Source organism: Sturnira hondurensis, unplaced genomic scaffold (genome assembly GCF_014824575.4).
Source record: "Sturnira hondurensis isolate 20B ecotype Veracruz unplaced genomic scaffold, ASM1482457v3 Scaffold0024124, whole genome shotgun sequence".
NCBI classification, from domain to species: domain Eukaryota; kingdom Metazoa; phylum Chordata; class Mammalia; order Chiroptera; family Phyllostomidae; genus Sturnira; species Sturnira hondurensis.
In genome coordinates this window covers 177,007-199,120 of record NW_028096755.1, presented here as the reverse complement: position 1 = coordinate 199,120, position 22,114 = coordinate 177,007, and the positions used below count along the sequence as shown (strand labels likewise).

At 59.6% G+C, this 22,114-nt stretch overlaps 3 protein-coding genes across 5 annotated transcripts in view; 1 reads left to right on the top strand and 2 right to left on the bottom strand.

Moving 5' to 3' along the window:
* Window positions 1–892: 892 nt before the first annotated feature.
* The window catches only part of ZNF628 (zinc finger protein 628), a 41,323-nt gene continuing 20,101 nt past the window's right edge, over window positions 893–22,114 (top strand). Inside the window, exon 1 of one of the 2 annotated variants that reach the window (XM_037038121.1) lies at window positions 893–956. The gene's annotated coding sequence lies outside the window, so the exon portion shown is untranslated. The remainder of the gene's footprint in view (window positions 957–22,114) is intronic. The other variant, XM_037038120.1, reaches the window with a different exon arrangement.
* On the bottom strand, window positions 2,145–15,242 carry SHISA7 (shisa family member 7). Of its 2 annotated transcripts, XM_037038123.1 has the most exons (6): window positions 15,082–15,242; window positions 10,456–11,265; window positions 8,886–9,040; window positions 7,444–7,509; window positions 6,377–6,526; window positions 2,145–4,286 (listed from the first exon to the last, which is right to left on the bottom strand). In XM_037038123.1, the coding sequence occupies exons 2-6, from the start codon at window positions 11,154–11,156 to the stop codon at window positions 3,643–3,645; spliced, it is 1,716 nt and encodes a 571-aa protein (XP_036894018.1). In that variant the 5' UTR covers window positions 11,157–11,265; window positions 15,082–15,242; the 3' UTR covers window positions 2,145–3,642. The 2 variants fall into 2 exon arrangements, with proteins under 2 accessions (XP_036894018.1, XP_036894017.1); XM_037038122.1 differs by lacking the exon at window positions 15,082–15,242 and having other exon boundaries at window positions 10,456–11,385.
* On the bottom strand, window positions 15,414–21,380 carry ISOC2 (isochorismatase domain containing 2). The gene is made up of 6 exons (XM_037038129.1): window positions 21,263–21,380; window positions 18,297–18,434; window positions 17,951–18,160; window positions 17,592–17,662; window positions 17,365–17,482; window positions 15,414–15,825 (listed from the first exon to the last, which is right to left on the bottom strand). The coding sequence occupies exons 2-6, from the start codon at window positions 18,429–18,431 to the stop codon at window positions 15,745–15,747; spliced, it is 615 nt and encodes a 204-aa protein (XP_036894024.1). The 5' UTR covers window positions 18,432–18,434; window positions 21,263–21,380; the 3' UTR covers window positions 15,414–15,744.

Here is a 22,114-nt window from a genome sequence, read left to right as displayed (position 1 = left end):
TGGCAGGACACACCCACTTCCTCACCCCCTTAGGGCCTCTCCACACTATGGCTTATTTGAGATAAGAGGTCAAGGCCCCAGGGTCAGGCAGCCTGTGCTGAGTGAATGGAGTGTGTTTTCGTGTGTGTGTGTGTGTGTGTGTGTGTGTGTATGTGTGTGTGTGGTGATGGTAGTGGTGGGAGAAATACCCGGAATCCAGGCCAGGAGAGAGCAAGTTGAGGGGAGTATACAAAAGCTGAAGGGTCCAGAGTCCCCCACTTTGGGGGGGGGGCTGGAGAAAGCTGAGTGCTCTGTGGGGGTGGTGAGCAGAGGGGCAGGGGCTGGGAGGGGCAGGGGCTCAAGCTGGCTCCTGTTGGGGAAAGTCACAGTCCGCTCGAGGGACGCGGGGCATGGGGAGGCCCTAGAAGAGATTAGGGGAGCCCACAGGGGCAGCTGTAAGCATGGCGTTGAGAACTGGCTTTGGGTCTAGGCAGCTAGGGGTTACACCTTCCCGCGTGCCCTCCCGCGTGCCCTCAGTGTTTGTGGGGGCCAAGGGCTGAGTAGGGATGGACAGAGGTGCCAGTATTTGGGGCAGCGGGACACAGAAGAAGGAGGAAAAGGCTCAGAGGAGGGAAAAGAGGCCCCCTCACCTTGCCCTGGGGGCTGGGGGAAGGGGTGAGTAGCCCTTTGAGAGTGGGGGAATGGCCGCCCCCACATGGCTATATACAAAGAGAATTGGGTTTTGGTGAATCTGGGTGTTGGGAACCTAGGGGCTCCCCAGTGTGGGAAGGAGAGGTGAAGGGGAGAATGCCGGGATGACGCAGAGCCTGCCCCCCCCACAGATGGCACCCACGATGGCGTGGCTCTCCAGCCCCAGGACCAGGCCACCAGAGGATGTGATTGAAGGGCCCAGCCCACAGGAGTCTGGGGAGAGTATGGCCCAAGCCAATGGAGTGCTGCTTCAGGTGGAGGTCCAGGTGAGAGGCGTTGGGCAAGGGGCCATGACCTTACCCAAGGACTGGAAAGCCCCACCCCGGTGATGATAACAGGTCTTCACGTTGACCCTGTCACCGATCAGATAATTGGGTGGGGGCAATGAGTTATTAGGAGAGGCTTGGATGCTCTCACCAGCGTGGTTGTAGGGGGGCTGGCCAAGGCCAAGTCTGTGGTGGGGTTGATGCAGGCATCAGCCTAAGTCTGGAGCGAGGCAGTGACATCATCAAGAAGCGCCGGAGTGGGGACAGTGTCATCAGAGGGGGCCCCTCCTCCATTTTTGAGGCAACGGGAAAATGGTGTGTATTGTGCTGGGTTCCCTTAAGGGAACAACTGTGGGTGCCACGTGACCCCAGAAGACAGTTGCACTAGAGCCGCTGTAGTACATGGCTCTCAAGGTGATGGATCCTGGGAGATGGACATGGTCCACGTGGGTCCTGGCCAGTGCTGATGCCGCCGTGGGCTGTCCTGGGACCGGGAGGTGATGTCATGGCTGGGGTGGGTCCCAGTACAGGATGATGTCGTGGTTGAAGTGGCTTCTGGGGGATGACACGATTGGGTTTTCTGGGTCCTGGGAGATGATGTCATGATTATAGAGGATCCTGGTAGATGAGCCCATGGTTGAAATGGATCCTGGGAGGGGATGACACTATTGGGTGTCATCGGTCCTGGGGCACCATTCTCTCATGGGTGCAGGGGGAGGGGTGACACCATGTCTGCAGTGTATCCTGGGAGGTGATGACAGCGTGGCTCGGGTGGATCCTGGGGCGCGGAGACACGTCTGAAGGCGATCTGCAAGTTGGTGGCACCCCAGGCGTGGGGGACTGGGGGAAACGGGGGCATCAGCATTGGTGGAGGGTATTGTCAGCCACAGTGGATTCTGGAAGGTAGTGATGTCATCGGTCGTGGTGAATCCTGGGAGATGATGACACTGCCAGCCATGGTGAATCCTAGGGGATGGTGACACCATGGTCGTGGAGAATCATGGAAGACAGCCACACCACTGACTGTGGTACCGGGGAGATGGTGACCCTGTGTGGTCACGATGAATCCTGGGAGAGGACGATGGCATAGCTGTGGTGCATCCTGGGACAGGAAGTACCATAGGTCCTAGGGAGTACCATGTCATCAGGTCCTAGGGAGTACCTAGGAAGTACCATGTCCTAGGGACATGATGTCATCATCAGGCATGGTGAGCCTTTGACCCCCGCTGCTGTGCCATCGTGAGTGGCGGAGGTCTTGTGCTGCTGCTGATGTCATCAGCAAGACCAACAGCAGGCACGCCCAGCCTCCCCAACCCCAGCAGCAGGCCAGAGCTCGGTCCGTAGAGGCAATAATGTCTCGTTATGGCAAAGAGACTTGGCACTGGCCTTTGGGACACCTCTGAGTCTGAGGACTCTGGGAGTCAGGTGGGCCAGTCTGGGAGTGCTGCCGTCCGGAAAGCATACGGGAGGTGACAGCCCTGTGCAGGGGTGGGGCCCAAGGCCTCCCTCTACAGGGGGCACCTGGCCGGGATCCTGCAGGGCACGTCTCTGGGGTCAGGGGGAGGAGTGACCACGCTAGGTCATCGTAGGGCAAGGCAGAAACTGGTGATGCCATCACGAGCAATGGCCCTCCAGAGCAGGCAGAGTCTCTGGTGAGGACAGCACAACACTGGGGCAGAGCCCACAACAGGAGGGTGGGGTCCTCACTGCTCCGTCACCTCTGGGGAGACCTTTCTGGACGAGGTGGCTTCCCCAGTGATGACGACATCCCTCGGGGGACAACTCAGGACAGGGCACTTTCTCTCGGGCTCTGGGCGAGCCATGCCTTCCTGTGCTGGGGCAACAGTGGTGTGGCGTCTCATGGTGGCGTCTCTGGTGTCCACAGCACAGAAGGGCCCCGCCTTTGGCAATGACGCCCCAGGGAGAGGCACAGTGCCTCTGATGGTGTCGTAGGGCAAGGCACCTTCTCTGGAGGTGGCGTCCCAGGAAGGAGGCAGAGTCCCTGTGATGATGCGGTGGGACGGAGGCCTTAGGTCTAGTGAGGACACACGTGGGGAGGTGTTTCCCCTGCACTGTGTCCCAACAGGATGGCTTTGTCTGCAGGGATGACATCATAGCCAGAGGCGTCTCTCTGGAGGAAAATGTTTCCCTGGAGAGGACGATGTCAAAAGGGGCCTTTTGGTGCCAGGGATGATGCCCTAAGGGTGAGACTTGTCTCTGCAGTGGCATCACAGGAAGGAAGCTTTGTCTCTAGGGATAATGTCGGGGGACAAGGCATTGCCATTGCTATTACATCACAAGAAGTCTTTGTGGTGACATCATGGATGTGGCCTCTAGTGATGACCTCAGGGGCCGGGCACACTCCTCTGTGATGACCTCGGGGGAAGGTCTGGTCCCTGTGTTGACGCGGTTAGCGATAATCTCACGTGCAGGCCTCTCCCTCTGTGATGACGTCATGGGAAGGAGGCCTGGCCTCAAACAAGGACGTAGGAGGAGGGATGTCATCTGTGACATTCTAGAAGAAGGCCTTGCATCTGGCCAGTTTCATTCAAAGCAGTGTCCTCGGAGGGCGCCCCACCCTCCGGGCCACAGGCCCGTCTGGGTCCCAGGCCCCTGGAGTGCGTTGGGGGATCCAGGCTGAGACAGGGGCCCGCGAGGCCTCAGCCCCCAAGGCCCCGGCCTGGCCTCAGACAGTCACCTCGTTCTTGCTGGCGGTGCGCAGGTGTTGGGGCAGGTGATGGCCCGGGATGAACTGCAGCTGCTCCAGCGTGCCCTGGCGCTGGAAGGGCGGCCTGCGGGCCAGCGTGCCCCCGCCCCCGCCGGCGTCTGCCATCCAGGCGGGCTGCGGAGAGCCGTGCAGGCCGTGGTGGTGGTGCGCGTGCAGGCCGGGCGTCGGGGGCAGCCCGTGCAGAGGCGTGGGGGGCCCCCCGGGCCCCAGCAGCAGGTTGGAGTGGGAGGCAGCCAGGCCGGCGCGGGAGGAGGGCTCCGGAGGCAGCGCGGGGCTGCGCGGGGGCGACAGCAGGTGCTCGCGGCTCTGGCGCAGGGCCTCGGGTGACGACAGGAGCAGGTGCTCCTGCGACACCAGACGCGCGCGCGGCAGCGTGAACTCGTAGCGCGACCGGCCCCCATCGCCCAGCAGGTGCTCCTGGGACATGACCCGGCGCGGGTTGGGCGCGGGCGCCAGGCCCAGCTCCTCGTGACCGCCCCAGCCATCCATGCGGTAGCCGCCCCCAGTGCCAGGTCGCTGCAGCGTGTGCAGGGGCAGAGTCCCGCGGGGCATCTCCCCCAGGTGCCAGCGCTTCAGGTAGGCCTCATCCAGGTCCTTCTCAGCTGGGGAGAAGGGGGAAAGGCGCCCAGTCAGCCCAGAACCTTCCTCCTTCCCCTGGCTTCCCTACATCCTACATCCATGGGCGGGGGGACGGGGGGGGGGCGGCTGAATCCATACCCCCAAGGGGGCTTCCAGCATCAGCCAGCCTGGGCGGGGGCGCAGTTTAGTCCGAACAGTGACACTGGTAATGTGGCCGAATACAGACTGCCAGGCCCCTCCTGCCATGCTGGACAGGTAGGGGTTTGGGGGGGTTGTTTGTTTCCTTTTTTTTTTTGCCACGGCATATATTTCTTTAGGTAGTCGAACGCAATGCCTGCTTCCAAGGCAGCATTTCCCTCCCTTTCGTCCTGCAGCCGTTTTTCAAACTCAGAGATGCGACCCGTGCTGGGTTGTGAAGTGTTTTATGGGGAGTGACCAGCACTTTGAAAAATGAAACAGCAGAGAAAATTCTACTTATCAGAAGCATCTCGCCCTGGCTGATGTAGCTCAGTGGATTGAGTGCAGGCCTGCGAACCACACGATCGAGGTTTGGTTCCCAGTCGGGGCACATGCCTGGGTTGCAGGCCAGTTCCCGGTTCCCGGCAGGGGATGCAGGAGAGGCAACCATACATTGATATTTCTCTGTCTCTCTCTTTCTCTCTCTCTCTCTCCTTCCCTTCCCCTCTAAGATAAATAAATAAAATCTTTAAAAAAAAGAAGCATATCCATGATAAGGGAATAAGAGTGGATACTGGCTCATACATTGTTTCAGTTCTCTGTGTTATGGAAATGTTAATGGATGCAATGACATAATCCCTGGGGATTTCTTCAAAAGTAATCCACCAAAAGATGGGATGTAAGGGAGACTGGGTTAACAAACTGTTGCTCATAGTTAAAGCTGGATGGTGGGAACATGGGGGTTCATGTGACAATTTTCTCTACTCTTGGGAATGTTGGAAAGCGTTCTTTTATAAATAGAATTTAAATAAAAATTTATTTGAGCCAGAGAATACACCTAGAAGTAAGATCTTAACAGACTGAGATAAATGCTTCCAGAAATGTTCTTAATAACAAGTCCGAAAGCTCTTCTGTATTTAAAAATATGCAGCCCTGGCTGGCGTAGCGCAGTGGGTTGAGTGCAGGCTGCGAATCAAAGGGCCACAGGTTCGATTCCCAGTCGGGGCACATGCCTGGGTTGCAGGCCAGGTCCCCAGTGGGGGCCATGTGAGAGGCAACCACACACTGATGTTTCCCTCTCTCTTTCTCCCTCCCTTCTCCTCTCTAAAAATAAGTAAATAAATAAGAAATATTTAAAAAATAAAAATATGCAAACATACATGTATCTCGTGGTTCGTAATATAAAAAGCATTTCTTACTGTGGCTCTCAGCTTAAACTGTGTGGTTGCCTCTCACACACCGCCTACTGGGGGCCTGGGCCTCTCAGCTTAACATGTTTGAGGAACACGCCGCTGCCGGGGGTGAGCCCCTGAGCCAGGAATGTCCTGTCAGAGTCGCAGTGATTGGTTCAGGGACGAATGAGTGAGTGTGTGACATTATTTGGGCTGATGCGACCCAGGCCTGAGATTGTTCCTGGGATCACTGCGGGGGGCTCTTTTCTGTTGGTTAAATGGCAGCCTGAAAATTCTCTGGTCACTCTTTGCCACCACAAGCGGACGGTCTGTCTGAAAGTGAAGCTGGCCCACTGTGTAGCAGAGCTGAGAGACGCAGCGTCCTGAAGACAGCTTTTGAGCGCCTTTGTCCAGCCACACCTGAAGCTCATGATCTGTAGCCTTCCCATGATCAAGCCCACTTAGTTGCCTTTGTTGTGTGTGTGTGCGCGCTTACTGTGCAATTGCTGTTAATTGCAAAGACGAGTCCTGATAAATACAGTGCCTCTTGCAGGGGACAGCACCATGAGTCTGCATTTAGAAAAGCACCCAGGGCAATTCTGGTACTAAATTACTTCGGGCAATTCTGGAACAAACTTGGAGAAGAACCTGAGGGAGGCTCTAAGTCTTTAGAGGGTTGTCGGGCCACTGTCCACGGTACTGAACCCAGGCCCCAGCTCTGGTCGGTCTCCATCGGTCAGGCTACTTCCCTTCTGGGGACTCACCCAGCCTCTTGAGGGAGGAGTAGCGGTTGAGTTCGGATTTCATGGCAGCCTCGTAGGATGGGGGCAGGTGAGAGAGGTTGTGGAAGGACCGAGAGCAGGAGAGTGTGGAGTAGTGCAACGCGGGGCTGGGCGGTGGAGCGGCCCGCCAGTCTGGGACAGAGGGCACAGCCAGTATGAATGCAGCCCATCAGCCCTCAGACCCGGGAGTCCAGGGCCCCAGGCCCTCAGCCCTCAGACCCAGGAGTCCAGGGCCCCCAACCCCTCCTCCCTCAGACCCGGGAGTCCAGCCCCCAGCCCCTCCTCTCTCAGACCCAGGGGTCCAGACCCTCAGCCCCTCCTCCCTCAGACCCAGGAGTCCAGGCCCCCAGCCCCTCCTCCCTCAGACCCGGGAGTCCAGGGCCCCAGGCCCTCAGCCCTCAGACCCGGGAGTCCAGGGCCCCCAACCCCTCCTCCCTCAGACCCGGGAGTCCAGCCCCCAGCCCCTCCTCTCTCAGACCCAGGGGTCCAGACCCTCAGCCCCTCCTCCCTCTGACCCAGGAGTCCAGGCCCCCAGCCCCTCCTCCCTCAGACCCAGGGGTCCAGGCCCCCAGCCCCTCCTCTCTCAGACCCAGGGGTCCAGCCCCCAGCCCCTCCTCCCTCACACTCTGGAGTCTAGGCCCCTAGCCTCTTAGGGAGTTATAAATCTGGGGTTCCAGGCCCCCAAAGCTTCCACTGGCTGTCCAGGTTGCTTCTGCTCACTTCCCCCTCGTCAGGAGACAGGCTCTTTGCTGGAGAAGGAGGACATATCACAGGACCAGGGGCAGCTGGCCCTTGCTCGGCACCCACTGGGTGCTGTGCCCAAGGCTGAGGGGTAGATGCCTGCTTCTTCCCACCAGTGTGGGTGGGAGGAAGATGACCACTTCTGGTGTCCAAACAGGGAAACTGGGGTTTGCTTCGTTACCTGGCTAGACTGGGAGGACAGGCTCACAGGGTCTCACACCTGCTCTTTCCCAGGCACCCGGCCTGGGCTCAATCAGGAGTGGGAAGGAGAGGAGCCCTGTTCTCCCCAGCCCAGTCCTGGTCCATACCCAGTGTAGTGGTGTGGTGCTTGGGGCTGTTGACGTTGAGGTGCAGGTAGTTGTGGTGAAGGTTATCTGTGGGGACCAAGAAGGGAGGTGGCGTCACCACTGTCACCCGCTCCCAGCTGGCACCGCTGTCCTGGGCTCATGGAACACCCCCTACTTACATGCACTTGGTGCCCAGCTTTGGTCCTGCCTGCCTCCTGAGTCTCGGCCCTGACTCGGCTCTCCCTCCTGGAGTGTCACACCCATCACACCGGCCTTCTGGCCGAGGGCCATCCATGTCCAGGGTCAGCCCCACCATGGTACTTCTCCATCCACACCTGTCCATGTCCCTCTGGCTCCTTGACATACTTCTCATGTCTTGCCATCACCCACTGGGGACAGTCTAAGCTGGCAGTGGCATCTGAGGGCTGCATGACTTGGTCCCAGCTGATGTCTAAAGTCCCATCTCCCACCCCCCTCTCAAGCCACACTTCTCTCCAGTGCCCAACTGAGCCCACCTCAGCCCTGCCTCTGGGCCTTTGCACATGCTGTTCTCTGTGCCTTGAATCCCTGCCTCCCCTTATTTGCTTGAAGAACTCCTACCTGTCCCTCAGACCCAACTCAAATGTCTCTTATTACTGCCTTTCCTTTATGGCCTCTCCCCTTCACATAGCACGCCCCCCCCCCCCCCACTCTTCCCACTTTGCTCCAAACTCCTCTGTGGCTCTCCATTGCCCTCAGGATGAAGGCAGAGCTCCTGGGCTCAGCCTGGCCCTCGGGTCTGCCCACCCTCTCTCTGGCCTCACCAGCTCTGCCTGAGCCACCCAGGGCTCTCCCAGCCCAGGCCCCCCTCTCCCCCTCCTGGCCACTGCTCAAGCTGCCTTGCCTGGGGAGCCTTCTTCCTCCAACCGGATGAGACCCATTCGGCCTGTTGCAGCTCCCGGACTTCTCTTACTCACCACGAAACGGAGAACCACAACAATGGCTCCCACTCACACAGCACGTTTCCTGGGCCAGGCAGAGCTCCCAGTGCTGGGCTCCCTCGTTCACTGGCCCTTCGCAACAGCCCTATCAGGAGCGCTGCCTCCTCCTCATCTTACGGGCGAGGGCGTGGGCTTGCCCCATGGCACACAGGCACAGAGCCAGAATGCCAGCCCTGGGGTCTGGTCCCTGACAAGTTCTAACCCGGTAGTTAGGCACTTCCTGGTGTGTCCTTGGCTGCTGGGTGCTCTGACATGGGGTTTGTCTAGTACAGGGGCTGAGAATGTCAAAATCTAAATTATCGTGGCTTCCAGGGTGCCCACCCTGGGGTCCACAGGGGTCAGGGAGGGCGGGGGTTCTCCCTGCAAAGCAGGGAGTCTGTGGTTGGGGGCGGGGCCTGGGCAGTCAGAAGTGGGGCCACCCAGAGAAGGTGGGGCCACAAGGATGAGGGGCATGTTCAGAGGCGCAGCCCGAGTCCCACTCACCGAGATTGGAGGGCTTCATGGTGTTGTAAAGGCTCTTGGGAGTTCTTGGGGCCATGCTGTCGGGAACTCCGACCCCTGCGGTCAAGGAGCTGCTTCGTGCCCGGTCTGGGCGGGTCCCAGGTCCTGCCTGATGCCTCAGAATGTCCACCAGAGCCCTGGAAACGGCAGCGAGATGGTCATTTGTCTGGTGATGGGGTATGGGGGGGAGAGGGAGGGCCCAGGCTTCTTTCCCCTCCCAATTCTCTCACCTTTGGGGTCATCTGTAAACTCTGCTCTGTGGGCTTCTTGCCTTGGGCCATGCCCCTCACTAAGGGCAGCCTGAGCACTGTCGGCCCAGAGGTTCCTGGGACCACACTTCCTGCTTGCCGTGTCCCTTCCCGATTCACCTGGACCCTACCCACCTCGTCTTCCCTGTGGCCCCACCCCACCCTGACCTGGGAGCTCAGTCCTGTTTCTTTTGCAGACTTCCCCACGGGGGTAAAGGGTGCTGCATTTGCTCAGCTACACAGATCCCACATCTTAGAATCCCCCTTGAGTTCTGTTTTTCTTTCCCTCCTGTTCCTCAGCAATCTTGCAGGTGCGACCCCCAAACTGCATCCCAAATCAGACCACTTCTCACCACCTCTGCTGCTGCCAGCACTATCTCTTACCTGGACCATTGCTACGGTCTCCCTAAGGGGTCTCCTGCTTCTGCCCTTGTCCCTTGCAGTCTTATCTCACCACACAGCCTGAGCTCAGGGCCCTGTGGGGCTTCGCCCATCACCCTAGAATACACTTGGCCTCTGCTTGCTTCTGCCTGCCTCCTCGCCACGGCTCTCCAGCTGTACTGGCCCCTTCGGTGTCCTACAGACACTGCACCTCAAGGCCTTTGCACATACTGTTCCCTCTGGAATGCCATTCCCACTGGCATCTGCTCGGTTTGCTCTCATCCTTTAATTATGCTGAGGCCTTTCTTGGACACGTTACATAAAACAGACACCCCCCCAACTCTTTACTCTGCTTTATTTTCTTCACAAAAGTTATCAGTATCTAAACGTACATTGTGTATGCATTGCTTGCTTCCTGTCTTGGCCACTAACTTTTACGATAATGGCAGCCAGCATTTATTGAGGGCTTACGGTGTGCCAGGACTCGACATGAATCAACCCAGTTAATCTTCATGACAGTCCGAATGGGTGGGGAACATTTATTAGCCCCGTTGTGCAGATGAGGAAACAGAGGCAAAATCGTTCAAGCAAAGTGCTGGGGGGCCGCACAGCCCACAGGTGGCAGACCTGGGATGGGAAGCCAGGCTTAACCACCAGGGCAGAGACCTTATCTCCGTTCGCTCCTGTATCCTCAGCTCCTGGCCCACAGAAAGTGCTCAAGAACGTAGGTATTTGTTGAATGAACGAGGTGTGAGCCTCCGGGCCTCTAACAGCCAGGCCTTCCCAGACTCTTGAGGGGGCAGTCTCCCGGGTCTCTGACCACGCCCCCATGCGTGTAGTCCCGCCCTCCCGGGTGGCTCCACCTTCTATCGCCCAGGCCCCACCCCCAGACTTCCCACCTTCCTGCCTCAGCGGGCACACACCTGGGCACGTTGATCTCCCGGTGTGCCCTGGGCGCACGGGACGCCTTGCTGAAGGCCACTTTGGCGCCGACGCCTACAGCCAGGGCGAAGCTGATGACCCCGCACACTACGTAGGCCGTGCTGCCCCCGGGGCCCTCACCCCCACGTACCCCAGCGCCCCCTGCCCGGCCCCCTTCTAGCCACCCGGCCTGGCCAGGCCCGAGGCCCCCGCCCGCACCCCCGACGCCCCCAGCGCCCCCGGCCAGTGGCGGCGGCGTGGTGGCCCAGCGTGGCGTGTCGTAGTTGGAGCAGGAGGCCTGCGCCAGGCGCATGTGACGGTGCTCGCAGCAGAAGCGGTAGTGGCAGGTGCCGCAGCAGAAGCGGTAGGAGCCAGTGCTGCAGTTGAAGGTGGCATCGTACTGGCCCATGACGTCGTAGTAGCCGTGGCAGAGCTCCGCCGGAGGGGGCGCCCGTGCGGCCGCGCCTGTCCCGCTCGCGGGGCCGGTCCTCGTGCTGTTGGCGCCCGCGCCCGCGGCGCCTCCGCCTCCGCCGCCCGTCAGGGCCCCGGTCAGGCGCCGCAGGTGCGCCAGCAGAGCGGGCAGCCGGCCCGGGGGCTCGGCGCTCGGGGGCTCGGCGCTCGTGGCGTTGGACGGGCGCGCCCCGGCCTGGCCAGCGGTCGAGGCCAGCAGCAGGAGGGTGCCGAGGAGCTGGAGGGCCGGCATGGTGCGTTTAGAAGGTGCGATGGGGCCGCCAGGCTGAGCGAAGAACCGAGGCTGGAGCAGAGGCCGGGAGAGAGATGTGCAGAGGTGGGGAAATATGGAGATGGGTGGTCTTGAAAGACGAGGAAGAAGGGAGGGGGAAGGTGGGTGGAGGGAGGCTGTCGGGATGAGTGGAAGGGGGAGGCGTGGCCCAACGTTGGCCATGGGAGTGGAGTCGGGAGCGAGGGAAACACACCAGACCAGGTTGGAAGAGACCAGAATGATAAATAATCACGGCGGATGGGAGGGAGCAACGGGAGTGATGGACGGGGAGAAAAGGTTGGGAAGGAGACAGCAGACAGACGTGACGCAGGGAGGAGGAACGGTGGGTGGGGCGGGCGATGCAGAGAGAGAGAGAGGTGAGATGGGGTGAGAGGAGGACCCGGGCGTTGAGAGGGGAGTGGGCGGGGCGTGCGGAGAGGAGTTTGGGGTAGGTTCGTGGGGACGGGGGAGGGAATGACAGGAGAAAGAGATGTGGGTAGGGGGAGGAGACGGGGGAGAGAGATTGAAGTTGGGAATTTGAGTTTGTAGACCACGCAAGGGGGAGGGAAGAGAGCTGACTCGTGGGGGCTGATGTTCAGCAGCATCCACCACACACCAGGAGCATTCACTTTCCCCACGTGGTGACAGCATCAGGTGTCTGCAGGCATTGCTAGTTGTCCCCGGGGCACCACTGCCCTCATTGAGGGCCACTGGCTCGGATCGCTGTGGTCATCTGTCCCCCTAAACGCTGTTTCTTTCCCTTATACAGATCTAATAATCAAGGGCCTTCAAGCCTCAGTCTGTCTGTGTCTCTGTCTCTCTTACACACACACACACTTCCGATGAGGACACCAAAGTTCCTGTAGTGCCCCTTACTTCCTCACCCCCCTGAGCCCCACAGACAGGAAGTGATGGAGTGGGGGCTTTGAACAGAGCAGAGGTGACTTAGCCCCACGCAGACGGTTGACAGCAGCACCACGTGCACACAGCAGTGCGGGTCGGTCGTTCGCTGGGGGCTGCCACACACCGTGGGCAGGCCGTGTGCTGCACAAGGGGTCTGGAATCCAGAGTGGCTACCCTCTCTACGGTGTGCCGGCTGGGCTGCATCTGTCTGTGGTCAGGGGCTCCCTTTTCTGACTCCCGCAAGGGTGCCATCTGCCTGCCAAACTATAGATGCAGGGAGCCTTCGCCTCGTCTGCACAAAGGCTGCCGCTCAGTCCCCATTCTGTACCAGGCCCCCCGCCCCTGCTGACAGGGTCCCATTATCTCCTCCCACTGCGCACACCCAGGGAGTCACAACTCCAGGCCATCGGCAACTCGGGGGGGTGAGGAGCAGTGACACACATCCCTCTAACCCAGCGACACACACAGACACACACACATGGCCCCTCTAGTGATGAAGGGGTCCACAGCTTCCTGCTCCTGCTTCACGTGTCCCAATGCCATGCAGGGCAGCACCCACTGGTGGGGAGGGGACGCACACCCAGGGATGCAGTGGCCTGTCTGGACACGAGGATATAGGGGAACAAGTTCACCCCTTAGCTCACACAAAACTATGCACAGACACACAACAGAACTTACAGGCACGACACAGAAGACAGAGCACCCAGGCAGTGTCCCAGACTCAACATTCAAGGACACCCAGTGTCATCCCAATGGTTCACTGGGAGCCGCCTCCAAACACACACAGCTCCACCTGGACACAGCCCACACCACGCAAGACGCAGACATGGCTACACATTGGAACCTCACACAGCTCAGGAACCTGGGCCAGGGCCTGCCCGAGCCAGCTACATATGGACATGCAACCACACAGAGCACAGCCTCTGGTCATGCACACGTGCAGGCGCACACACGTGCAAACACACCCTCACCCAGCATGTGACACCCTTGTATACAGCCCCGCCCCCACTCACAGACACAGACCCTTTCCCCATCCACAAGTGGAGAGGAAGGGGGCCCCCCAGGCCCCAGTCTCCTTGCTCCTTGCACCTTGTCTGCCCAGCAGCTCAGGGTCGGAGGCCTGGCTGTGCCCCCAACCTCCTCATCCCTAAGAGAACCTAAGAGACACAGATGAATGGACAAAGAGATCAGGGGAACTAGCGGGAGGAAGGGGTCCCCCAGCAGGCCCCACTGGGTCCTTGTGCTCCTGGAGAATCCCATCCCCCATCCGCTACCTTGCTCAGTACTCTGCCCCAACCTCCTGACCCTGCCACCTGGAGGTGGGAACCAGGGCTGGGTGGGGCCTGGTGTGCTGACTCCTGAGGAGCCTGGAGGTAGTGGAGATGAGGAGAGCTGGAGCAGGCCCTGAGGAGGCCAGGGAGAGAGAGAGCCTTGGGAGGGGGTCAGAAGCCCGGGGAGGGGAACAGAGACCCAGAAAGGGGCAGAGACCCAGAAAAAGAGTCAGAAGCCCTGGTCCCCCCAAGCTGGGGGCTGGAGGGGGACTAAGGGTCATGCAGCACGTGGGTGGGGGCAGAGTCCCCACCGGTCCAAATGCAAGGGCGCCCCTGAATATGGGGAGCAGTGAGGGTTGGTTTGGGGCAGGGAGTGAAGGCAGGGAAGAGGAGGTGCGGATCTGGGTTCGAGAGGAGGAGGAGGACCAGCAGGTGGGGGAAAGTGGAGGGACGAACGAAGGGGTCCGGGTGGTGCGCGGGGTCGGGGGTGTGGAGGATCCAGCTTGTCCCCCCACCTCCACCCCCACCTTCCCTAGCCGCTGAGAGAGACATGAACTCTGGCGGCAGTGGGCTCAGACTCTGAGCCTGCAGACCACTCTCTCACCCGTGCCCCTCCCGACGCGCCACCCCCCCAGGTCCCTAGGCCTTCTCGCTTGTCTCCCTGTCCATCCCTCCTCCCGTGGCAGGTCTCTCTAATGGGATGTGCCCTGGGTCTTGGTCTCTCTTTGCCGGTGTCTGTACACGTTCCCTCGCGTCGCTGCGTCTCTCAGTCTCCGTTCCGCGTCTCTGTCTCTAGCCTCACTGTCTCCTTCTCTGAATCTCGGTTTTCTGTGTACCAACATTTCCCCTCTGCTCTCTGCTACCCTCCGTCTCTCTCTTCCTGTCCTGTGTCTCCCGTCTACACATCCCCATCTCTGCACCTCTCTGAGCCCCCGTCTCTGCCTCTTTCCCAGGTCTGCTGTCTACAGATCTCTGTGTCTATGGGTGTCTTTGTGTCTGACCCCCTCTCCGGACCCCAGGCTCCTTCCTGGTCCCCCTACTCTCTCGCTTGGTTTGGAGGGGCGAGAAGGGGAGGGGCGCTGCAGCGCGAGCTGTGTTCCCGGTGCAAAATAGACTCCTGTTGCCATGGCGACTCGAGCCGCGGCCTCTGAGAAGCGAAGCTTCAGGCTGGGGGGTGAGGATGGGGGACACCTGGATCCGGAAGGCGGGGGCCGGGGGCGCTGACGCCTGGTCCCAGGGGCTCCTAGAGGAGGGGCTGGGACTCCTAGGTCCCTGGGGAGAGGGGTACGGGGTGCTTTGACGCCTGGGTCCTAGCCTTTTGGGACGGTTCTGGGGTCCAGTGTTAAGGGGCTCTGACTCCCCAGTGGAGGAAGCTGGCTATGAGCCCTGGCACTTGGGTTCTTGGGGGACTCAGAGGTTGCTTTCCTAGGTCCCCAAGGTTGGCGGCGGGGTAAAGAACAAGGACTTTGAATTCCAAGGGGCTGGGGGCCTTGATGCGGGGGCTGTTTGTAGAGTCCCGACTCCCAGGTTTCCAAGGGAGCTGCAAAATTCTGGGAGCCCCTATGTGGATCCCCTGACTCCTGTGTCTTAGAGGCGCAGGGACCACTCAGATGAAGCTGTCCTTCTTCCCATCAGTTCATCCATTCATCCGCTTGCCTGTCTCTTCTGTCCTCCCATCCCCATGTCCCCCTTGCCTCAGTTTCCCCCTCCATACCGGGTGCGGTCTCGCTCACCTCACTTTCCGGATGCGGGACCCTTGGGGATTCTGGGGTGGCGGCGGAGTGGTGGGCCGGCCGGGGGAGGCAGAGCGAGCGCGTGTCTGCAGCCGGCTGGGCTGGGCGTGCGCGCGCTGGTTGGGGGCGGCCGGCGGCGTGCTGGGCGACCCTGCCGTCAGTTCTTTTCAGCGCAGATGTGATAGGTCCAGCCCTCGCTTTTGCCTCGCGCCGACTTGGAGGCACCTCCCCCTCCCCACCTGCTGGGGACCCTGCTTCTGCGCCCCCCCCACAGCCCCAAGTCGCCCCTTGGGTACCCCCAAATCCAAGAATGGTTCGGTCCACCGATTGCCTCCACAGCTACATCAGTGTTTATTCTGCGAGTCCGGGTCCCACACAGTCTGTGACACTCCCTCCCCTTCCTTTCCCCACCCGCGTGAAGTGGCCCGGGGCCGAGCCCCGCCCCCACCCCAGTGCCGCCAATGGTCATCCAGTTTCCAGAATACATTTGCATTTCCGGGAGATGTCGCCCAATGGTAAAGCAGCACCCGCCTCCCTGCCCGAGGGGGCGGTACTCCCGATGGATTGCACCACTCTTGGGATCCAAGGATGGGGGAAGGCACTTCCACAGAGGCCTCAGTGACAGGAGGGACGGAGATCTCCCCCTCAAGGCAGAGTAGGAGTTCAGGGCAAGAGGGGGTTCTGGCCTTGGAAGAAGCCGAGCAGCCCGCTGTCTGGGACGGGCTCCTTGATGATTTTCTGGATCTGTACAGGGAGGAGGGGGGTTAGGCAGTGTCCAGGGTCCCCATCTCCAAGGCATATTTGAGGGACATATCTCCCTATTCATCTCACTTTCCTTCTTGACAGCAAATGCCCAAACCAATCCCCTCTTCTAAGAACTTTTCCTGGGGCTTCCCTTTCACCATACCCACCTGAGTTAGCTCCTGATCACCTGCCCTCTTGATCTGCTTTGTTGGCTTGGGCTACTAAGAGTAATGGGCTCTATCCTGGGGCTTCTCGTCTACATCTTCTTTTTAAGTCGTCTCAACTCTACCATCCCCCAATTCCAAAATCCATGCCTTGCCCCTCAACTCCAGACATTTATCCAGATGTTCATCTCCATTTGACCCCCCGACTCGTAGTTCAGCCTACAGATTAGTAGAGGACAACCCGAAGCCCCACGCTGGGTGCCTTCTCCTGAAGTCCCACACTGTGCCCATCCGTGAGCCCCGTGATTGCCTCCAGAAAGATAAACACAAATAAGAAGAGCCTGCACCCCCACCGCATGCACTCTGGTGTCCCTCATTCCTGACACCTGCCCAACTGCAGACCTGACTGTGGCCAGCACCCTGCACGAGTCCCCATGGCTGCCCTTTGCTAAAACCCCAAATCTTTGGGGAGACACGGCCTGCTTCCTCCCTGCCTCTGTTCCTCCACATGCACCCAGCACTCAGGGTTTCTTGTTAGTTTCTGGAATGAAGCAAGTTCAGTCCCACCACCAGGCCCCTGCCCCAGCTGGTCTCTGCCAGGAACACTTTTTTGGATGACTGGCTGTTCCTCCCCTGCAGGTGTGCACTTCAAGGCCAGGTGTGCCCCCCACCCCCACCCCCAAGGGCCTTCCCTGTTGCTTATTATCTCATTTCTCATACACTGTGCTCATTCCCTTCCCAGCTCTAGGCCACAATGTGTAATGGAATACTGACAGGCTCTGCTGTTGCCCTAGGACTCACCACAGTGGCTGGCACATAGTAGGTGCTCAGTAAAGGCTCAACAGAACTCAGAGAGAAGAGGGCAGAGCTCAGAGGGCCAGGGATATCACATTTGGGCATGTCCTGTGATCCTGCAGGCCAAGGGTGTGCAGCAGTGGGAACTACCTGGTCAGACCTGGGTACCAGGAGAGCCCCTGGGCAGTGGGCTTGGAGGCTAGGCCTGAGTGCGAGACTGAAGGAGGGGAGGGAGGAGGGGTCCAGAGGCCCCATCTACAGGGCTTCTGCTGGTCTGTTCTTTCCCATGTCTGCCTGGCTCCCCCCAGGCCTCACTTCACTCCAGAGTCACCTTCTCCTAGGAGGCCTCCCAGGCCACCCCATGCAAACATGTCCCTGCTTTATCCCTCCCTCCATTCCCACTGCCTGCCATCAGCTTCTCCTCTCACTGATTTATGGTTGACAGGGTGTCTCCCCACAAGAACTTAGCCCCCTCTGGAGGAAGCAGCCTTCTGTGCTCCCGGATGTATACTGCAAAGTTGTAGTGGGTGCTGAGGAGACATTTGCAGGTGCGTGGGAGGTGGGGGATGAGAGCCAGTACCTCCTTGAACTGGGGGTGCACAGCATCACCCATAAGCTGCATAATGAGCCCTTCGCTGGTGGAGAGGAAGGCGCCGCTCTGTCGCATCCGGGCTAGGGCCACCAGGCGGTCCACCTGGCTGCAGGGGAGAAGGTTGTCAGTGCTGTGGCCCCAACACCCAGACCCCGGAGCCTTCCTGGGCGCCCTGCCCATATCACGTGCACCCATCCCTTGTGGGACCCTCTCACCTTCGGGAGGTGCAGGCATCCACCACCACGTGGACCTGCAGCCCCAGGTCCAGGAGGTCCAGGGCCGTGTTCTGGGGGCAGAAAGAGGTCAGGGGTCCCAGGTGAGGGACTGGGATGCTGTGATGGAGATGTGGGAGGCTCAGGGCAGGGACCCCCCGGGGATGACAGGATCCTAGGGCAGGAGAAGCATCCCAGGTAGAGAGGGGTCCTGAATGAGGATCAAGGGTCAGGAAGGGTGGAGGAGGAGGTCATGGGTCAGGAAGGGTGTCGTGCTGGGAGGACAGAGTTCGGAGGTCTTTTTTAGGACGGGGAGATCCCAGGTGAGGGGGTGGTCTCCAGGTGTCAGTTGGGGGTCTCACCATGATGCAGGCCTGTGCCTCCAAGCCACAAAGGAGCACAGAGCGCAGTTGAGGCTGTGCATCCAGCTCCTGCCGCACCACGGGCACCATGCTGAAGGAGGTCTTAGGCAGTGGCCGCAGGCCCTCGGCCCCCAGCTCGGGCACCGTGGGACCCAGGCCTTGTGGGTACTGCTCTGTCAGCACGACTGGCATCTCTAGCAGTCGGGCCACCTGTGCGGGGGTGGGCGGCACAAAAGCCTGAGCCCGATGGAGGCTGGACCCCCAGGCTGAGGGGGGAGAGGGCTAGGCCCCTGGTCTGAGAGTGGGGGTTGCTGAACCCCTGGCCTGAGGGAGGAGGGCCCTGTACCTTGAGCATGCGGGCGGCCACGGAGACGATCTGGGGGAAGTAAGCGGTGTGGCGGAACTTCTCCTGCATGTCACACAGGAAAAGCATGGACGATCTGGGGAAGACTCGGCCCAGGCTAGGCTTTACGGCTGCCATGTCCTGTGAGTGGGCAGAGGGGCGAAGGGGCAGGGCAGGGGCAGGCGGAGGCGTGTGTGGTTTCTCTGCAGCTCCACGGTCCATGCACTCAGACCCTGGAGGGCCCTCAGAGCCCCCTTCTCCCCACTTGCAGACTTCGCACCTGCTGTCCCCCAGGTCTGGAACACACTTCTTTCTTAATGTGTCCTATTCAGCTGGGAGGTCACATTTCCGGGAAGTCTCCTCTGGCCCTGTCCATCCCCAGGACCCCAGCCTCGCTCCTCTAGAGCCCAGCGAAGCCTTCTCCTTTCTGGAAGGGTATGTGGACATCTGCCATCTCTGTTACCGACTGTCCCATCACATCTCAGGCTCCAACTGTGACCCTCACCCTGTCCCCAGGGGGAAACTGAGGCTTGAGCAGTGATGTGACCTGCCCGAGGGCCCCCTGCGGATAACACGGGGAGTAGTATGTGATTTCTGAGGGAAAAACAGCTGAGCTTTCCTGGGCCGCGCCTCCTCCCTCCTCACAGCCCGGCCGGACAGAGCATCCGTGCACAAGTCAGCCCCGTTCCTGACCTCTGAAACCCTAGTTTACCCAGGTGTGAACGGCCAGCTTAACTCCCTTCCAGGTCTTAGAGAGAAAGGCTGGTGGAGCCGTGTTCAGGAAAGGAAGGGGGCGCTGACACATGCTGCAGAGTGGAGGGGCTTTAACACGAGTCCTGGGAGAGGACTAAACGCCACACGATGCAGGAGTCCAGGTGTTCCACCCACCAGGGTGGTCAAGTCCATGGAGACGGCAGACACACTGGTGGTTGGGGGGCTGGGGCGGCACCGTGGGAGGCAGCGGGGACTGCCTAACCTTCGAGGAGATCAAAGCGTTCTGGAACTGGACAGCGCGATGGCAGCACAGCATGAGGGTGCTCGAATGTCGCCAAAGTGCACACTTTCACGTGGTGATTTCTAGGGAACCTGACCTGTCTAGGCAGGGTCGGGAAAGGTCTCCCGGAGGAAGTGGACAGGCAGAGGGAACAATCTTCTGGAGAAGACAAAGCTGACCCCATCACTGCCCTGTCTCACCGCCTGCCCAGCACCGGGGACCACTGCAGCCGCTGCCTGGCCATAGCTCACCTCGGGGCCTTTGCCCACGTGGCTCCCTCCACCCGGAGTGAAGCACGGCACCCAAGGTTACGGGGCTGATTATGTAAGTCGTGGTATATCCATGCCATGGAATTCTTTGCAGCCAGGAAAAGTTACAAGGAGACTCTTTAAATAACAGTATGGAAAGGTGTTCAAAAGATGTTAACAGTTGGGGGGAAAAGAACACTGTGTATAGCAGTGCTCCCATTTGCACCCCCAAAAGAAGGAAACAAAGTGTGTGCATTGCAGCTATCTATATTTGCTCTCTCCGGCCACCACCAAAGCAGCAGAGACTTCAGGAGGGGAACAGGTCACTGAAGGACAGCGTGTGCGGTCTGATTTTCACTGTGTGCTTTCTGTTTCTGTCGAATGTTGTTCAGCATGTAACAGGTTGGGTAGTCAGGAATAAATGCAATGAGGTCTGCATAAAGATGGAACCCAGCAAAAGCTGCCTGTGGCATATAAACTATGACAATGGGCCTTGGCTGGTGTGGCTCAGGGGATTGAACACCAGCCTGCAAACCAAAAGGTTGCTGGTTCGATTCCCAGTCAGGGCACATGCCTGGGTTGTAGGTCAGGACCCAGTAGGGGGTGTGTGAGAGGCAACCACACATTGATGTTTCTTTCTCTTTCCCTTCCCTTCTCTTTAAAAACAAGTAAGATATTTTTTAGAGTTATGATAATAGCTATCTTTGGGGGGCATTGACAAAGGGGTACAGGGCTTCTGGGGTGTGGGGGATATTTGACTTCTGGGTTTGGATAATGCTTACAGCAGAGCACTCACTTTGCGAAGTTACTTTGAGCTGTGTTATCTGTGATGTGTACATTTTCCTGCATTTAATGGACGTATGCGTCCATTAAAACTCTTCGAAATGTAAAATAAAATGGGGAGGCTGCTGCGAAGCTGGACTGGAGGCTGAGGCTGGGGGTGGGAGAGGGGAAGCTGGGGATGGGGTCCATGGGGCAAGGGTGAGTCCTGGGCTCCAGTTCAGGCAGCAGCACAGGGAGGAGCAGGCAGGACCCAGAGATTCAGCGGGCAGGTGGAACTGGCTTCCGGGGAAGAGAAATGAGGAAGATACACCCCGCCCCCCGCCCCCCGCCCCAGGTGGCGGGTATTGGGGTTTAACTAGGGAACTGGACAGGGAAACTGGATTTTGGGAGAAGAAAAACCTGGTCAAAGGGGAGTGTGAATGTAGGGAGGAGGTCTGGGCTGGAGGCAGACTTGGGGGTGCCGTGCGGGAGGGATGGGAAGAGTCCAGAACGGACTCCGGGTGGAGGGGGCCCAAAGCCTGTGGAGGAGAGGCGGCACAAGGGGGGGGGGGGTGCAACCTAGAAGGCTGGGTGGGGATCCTTAGATCCCCCAGCGGCCTCGGGGGACCAAGCCCTGCAGGCCGGACTTCTAGCTGTGTAACCTTGGCCACGTTTCACTCTGGGCCTCAATTTCTCCCTTGGAGTCATGGGGGTCAACCCCACCTACCCTGCAGGGACGCGGGGTAGACGAGGATGACATGTGGAGGGTCCTAGTCCCTGGCCAGCTAGTTGCATGGGCCCAGTAGGAGGCCCGCCCCTGGCTGTGTGACCTCGGCGCAGGACATCCCGGCAACGTCAGCTCCCCCAACGGCGGGGCGGGACGGCTGGTCTCCCCCAGGGTGGGGGTGGGCCTTACCCGGAAGGCGCTGGGTTCGAGTCCGGCCCAGAGTCCTGGTGTCACTCACCTTTCAGAGCCCAGGCCTGCGTCACTCAGGTCCTCTCACCCAGTCCCCGGCTCCCGGGTCACTGTTAAGTAGTGTTGAGACTTGCGGCTCAACCGGACGCGGTCTGCCGGCGCTGACTTTGGTGGAGCCGCCCAATCGGCGCTGGCCCAGCTCTGCCCTGCCCCGCCCCCGCCCCCGCCCCCGCCCGGAGCCAATCCACAAGCGCCGCTGCTTCACCTAATGGGGAAGGAGGCTCTTCAGACCAATGGGTGGCGGTAGAGGGCGGGAGTGGCGGGCTGGGCGGAGCAGAGCAGTGCGAGTGGAGAATGTGGAGGGGACCGCTGTGGCGAGAGAGGGAGGGGGAGGCTGTGTCCAAGGCGGGCGAGGGCCTGGCGTTCCAACCATGGCCATTTTGGCCGCTACGAAACTTAACAGCTACCCAAGAAGCACTTTCAGGCGCGATGAAGACTGGAGCTTAGGTCCCCCCCACCCCAATCTCTGCAGCCTCAGTTTCCCCAGCTGTACAGCACCTGCCTTCTAGGGTGGTGTTCATAGTATGTAGACTTTGTGCTTGGAAATGGGGTTGACAGAGACAGAAAGAACTTCCTATCATTCTTGGAATAAAATCCAAGCTACTCCCCAATTCACTGTTTGCCTTTGTCAACCTGGCAGACCTCATCTGTCACCTGGCTCCACTCCAGCCCCGCTGGTCTTGGCTGCTGCTCCCCAGCGACCTTTGCATGTGGCTTTCCTCTGCCTGGAGCCCCAGACTTTCACATGGCTTCGTCCCTGAACACCCAGTGTTAAATAGCCACTTGGCGAGGTCACCGTTTTATCTTCTTCACAGTACCAGTTCCAATCTGAAGATGGAAA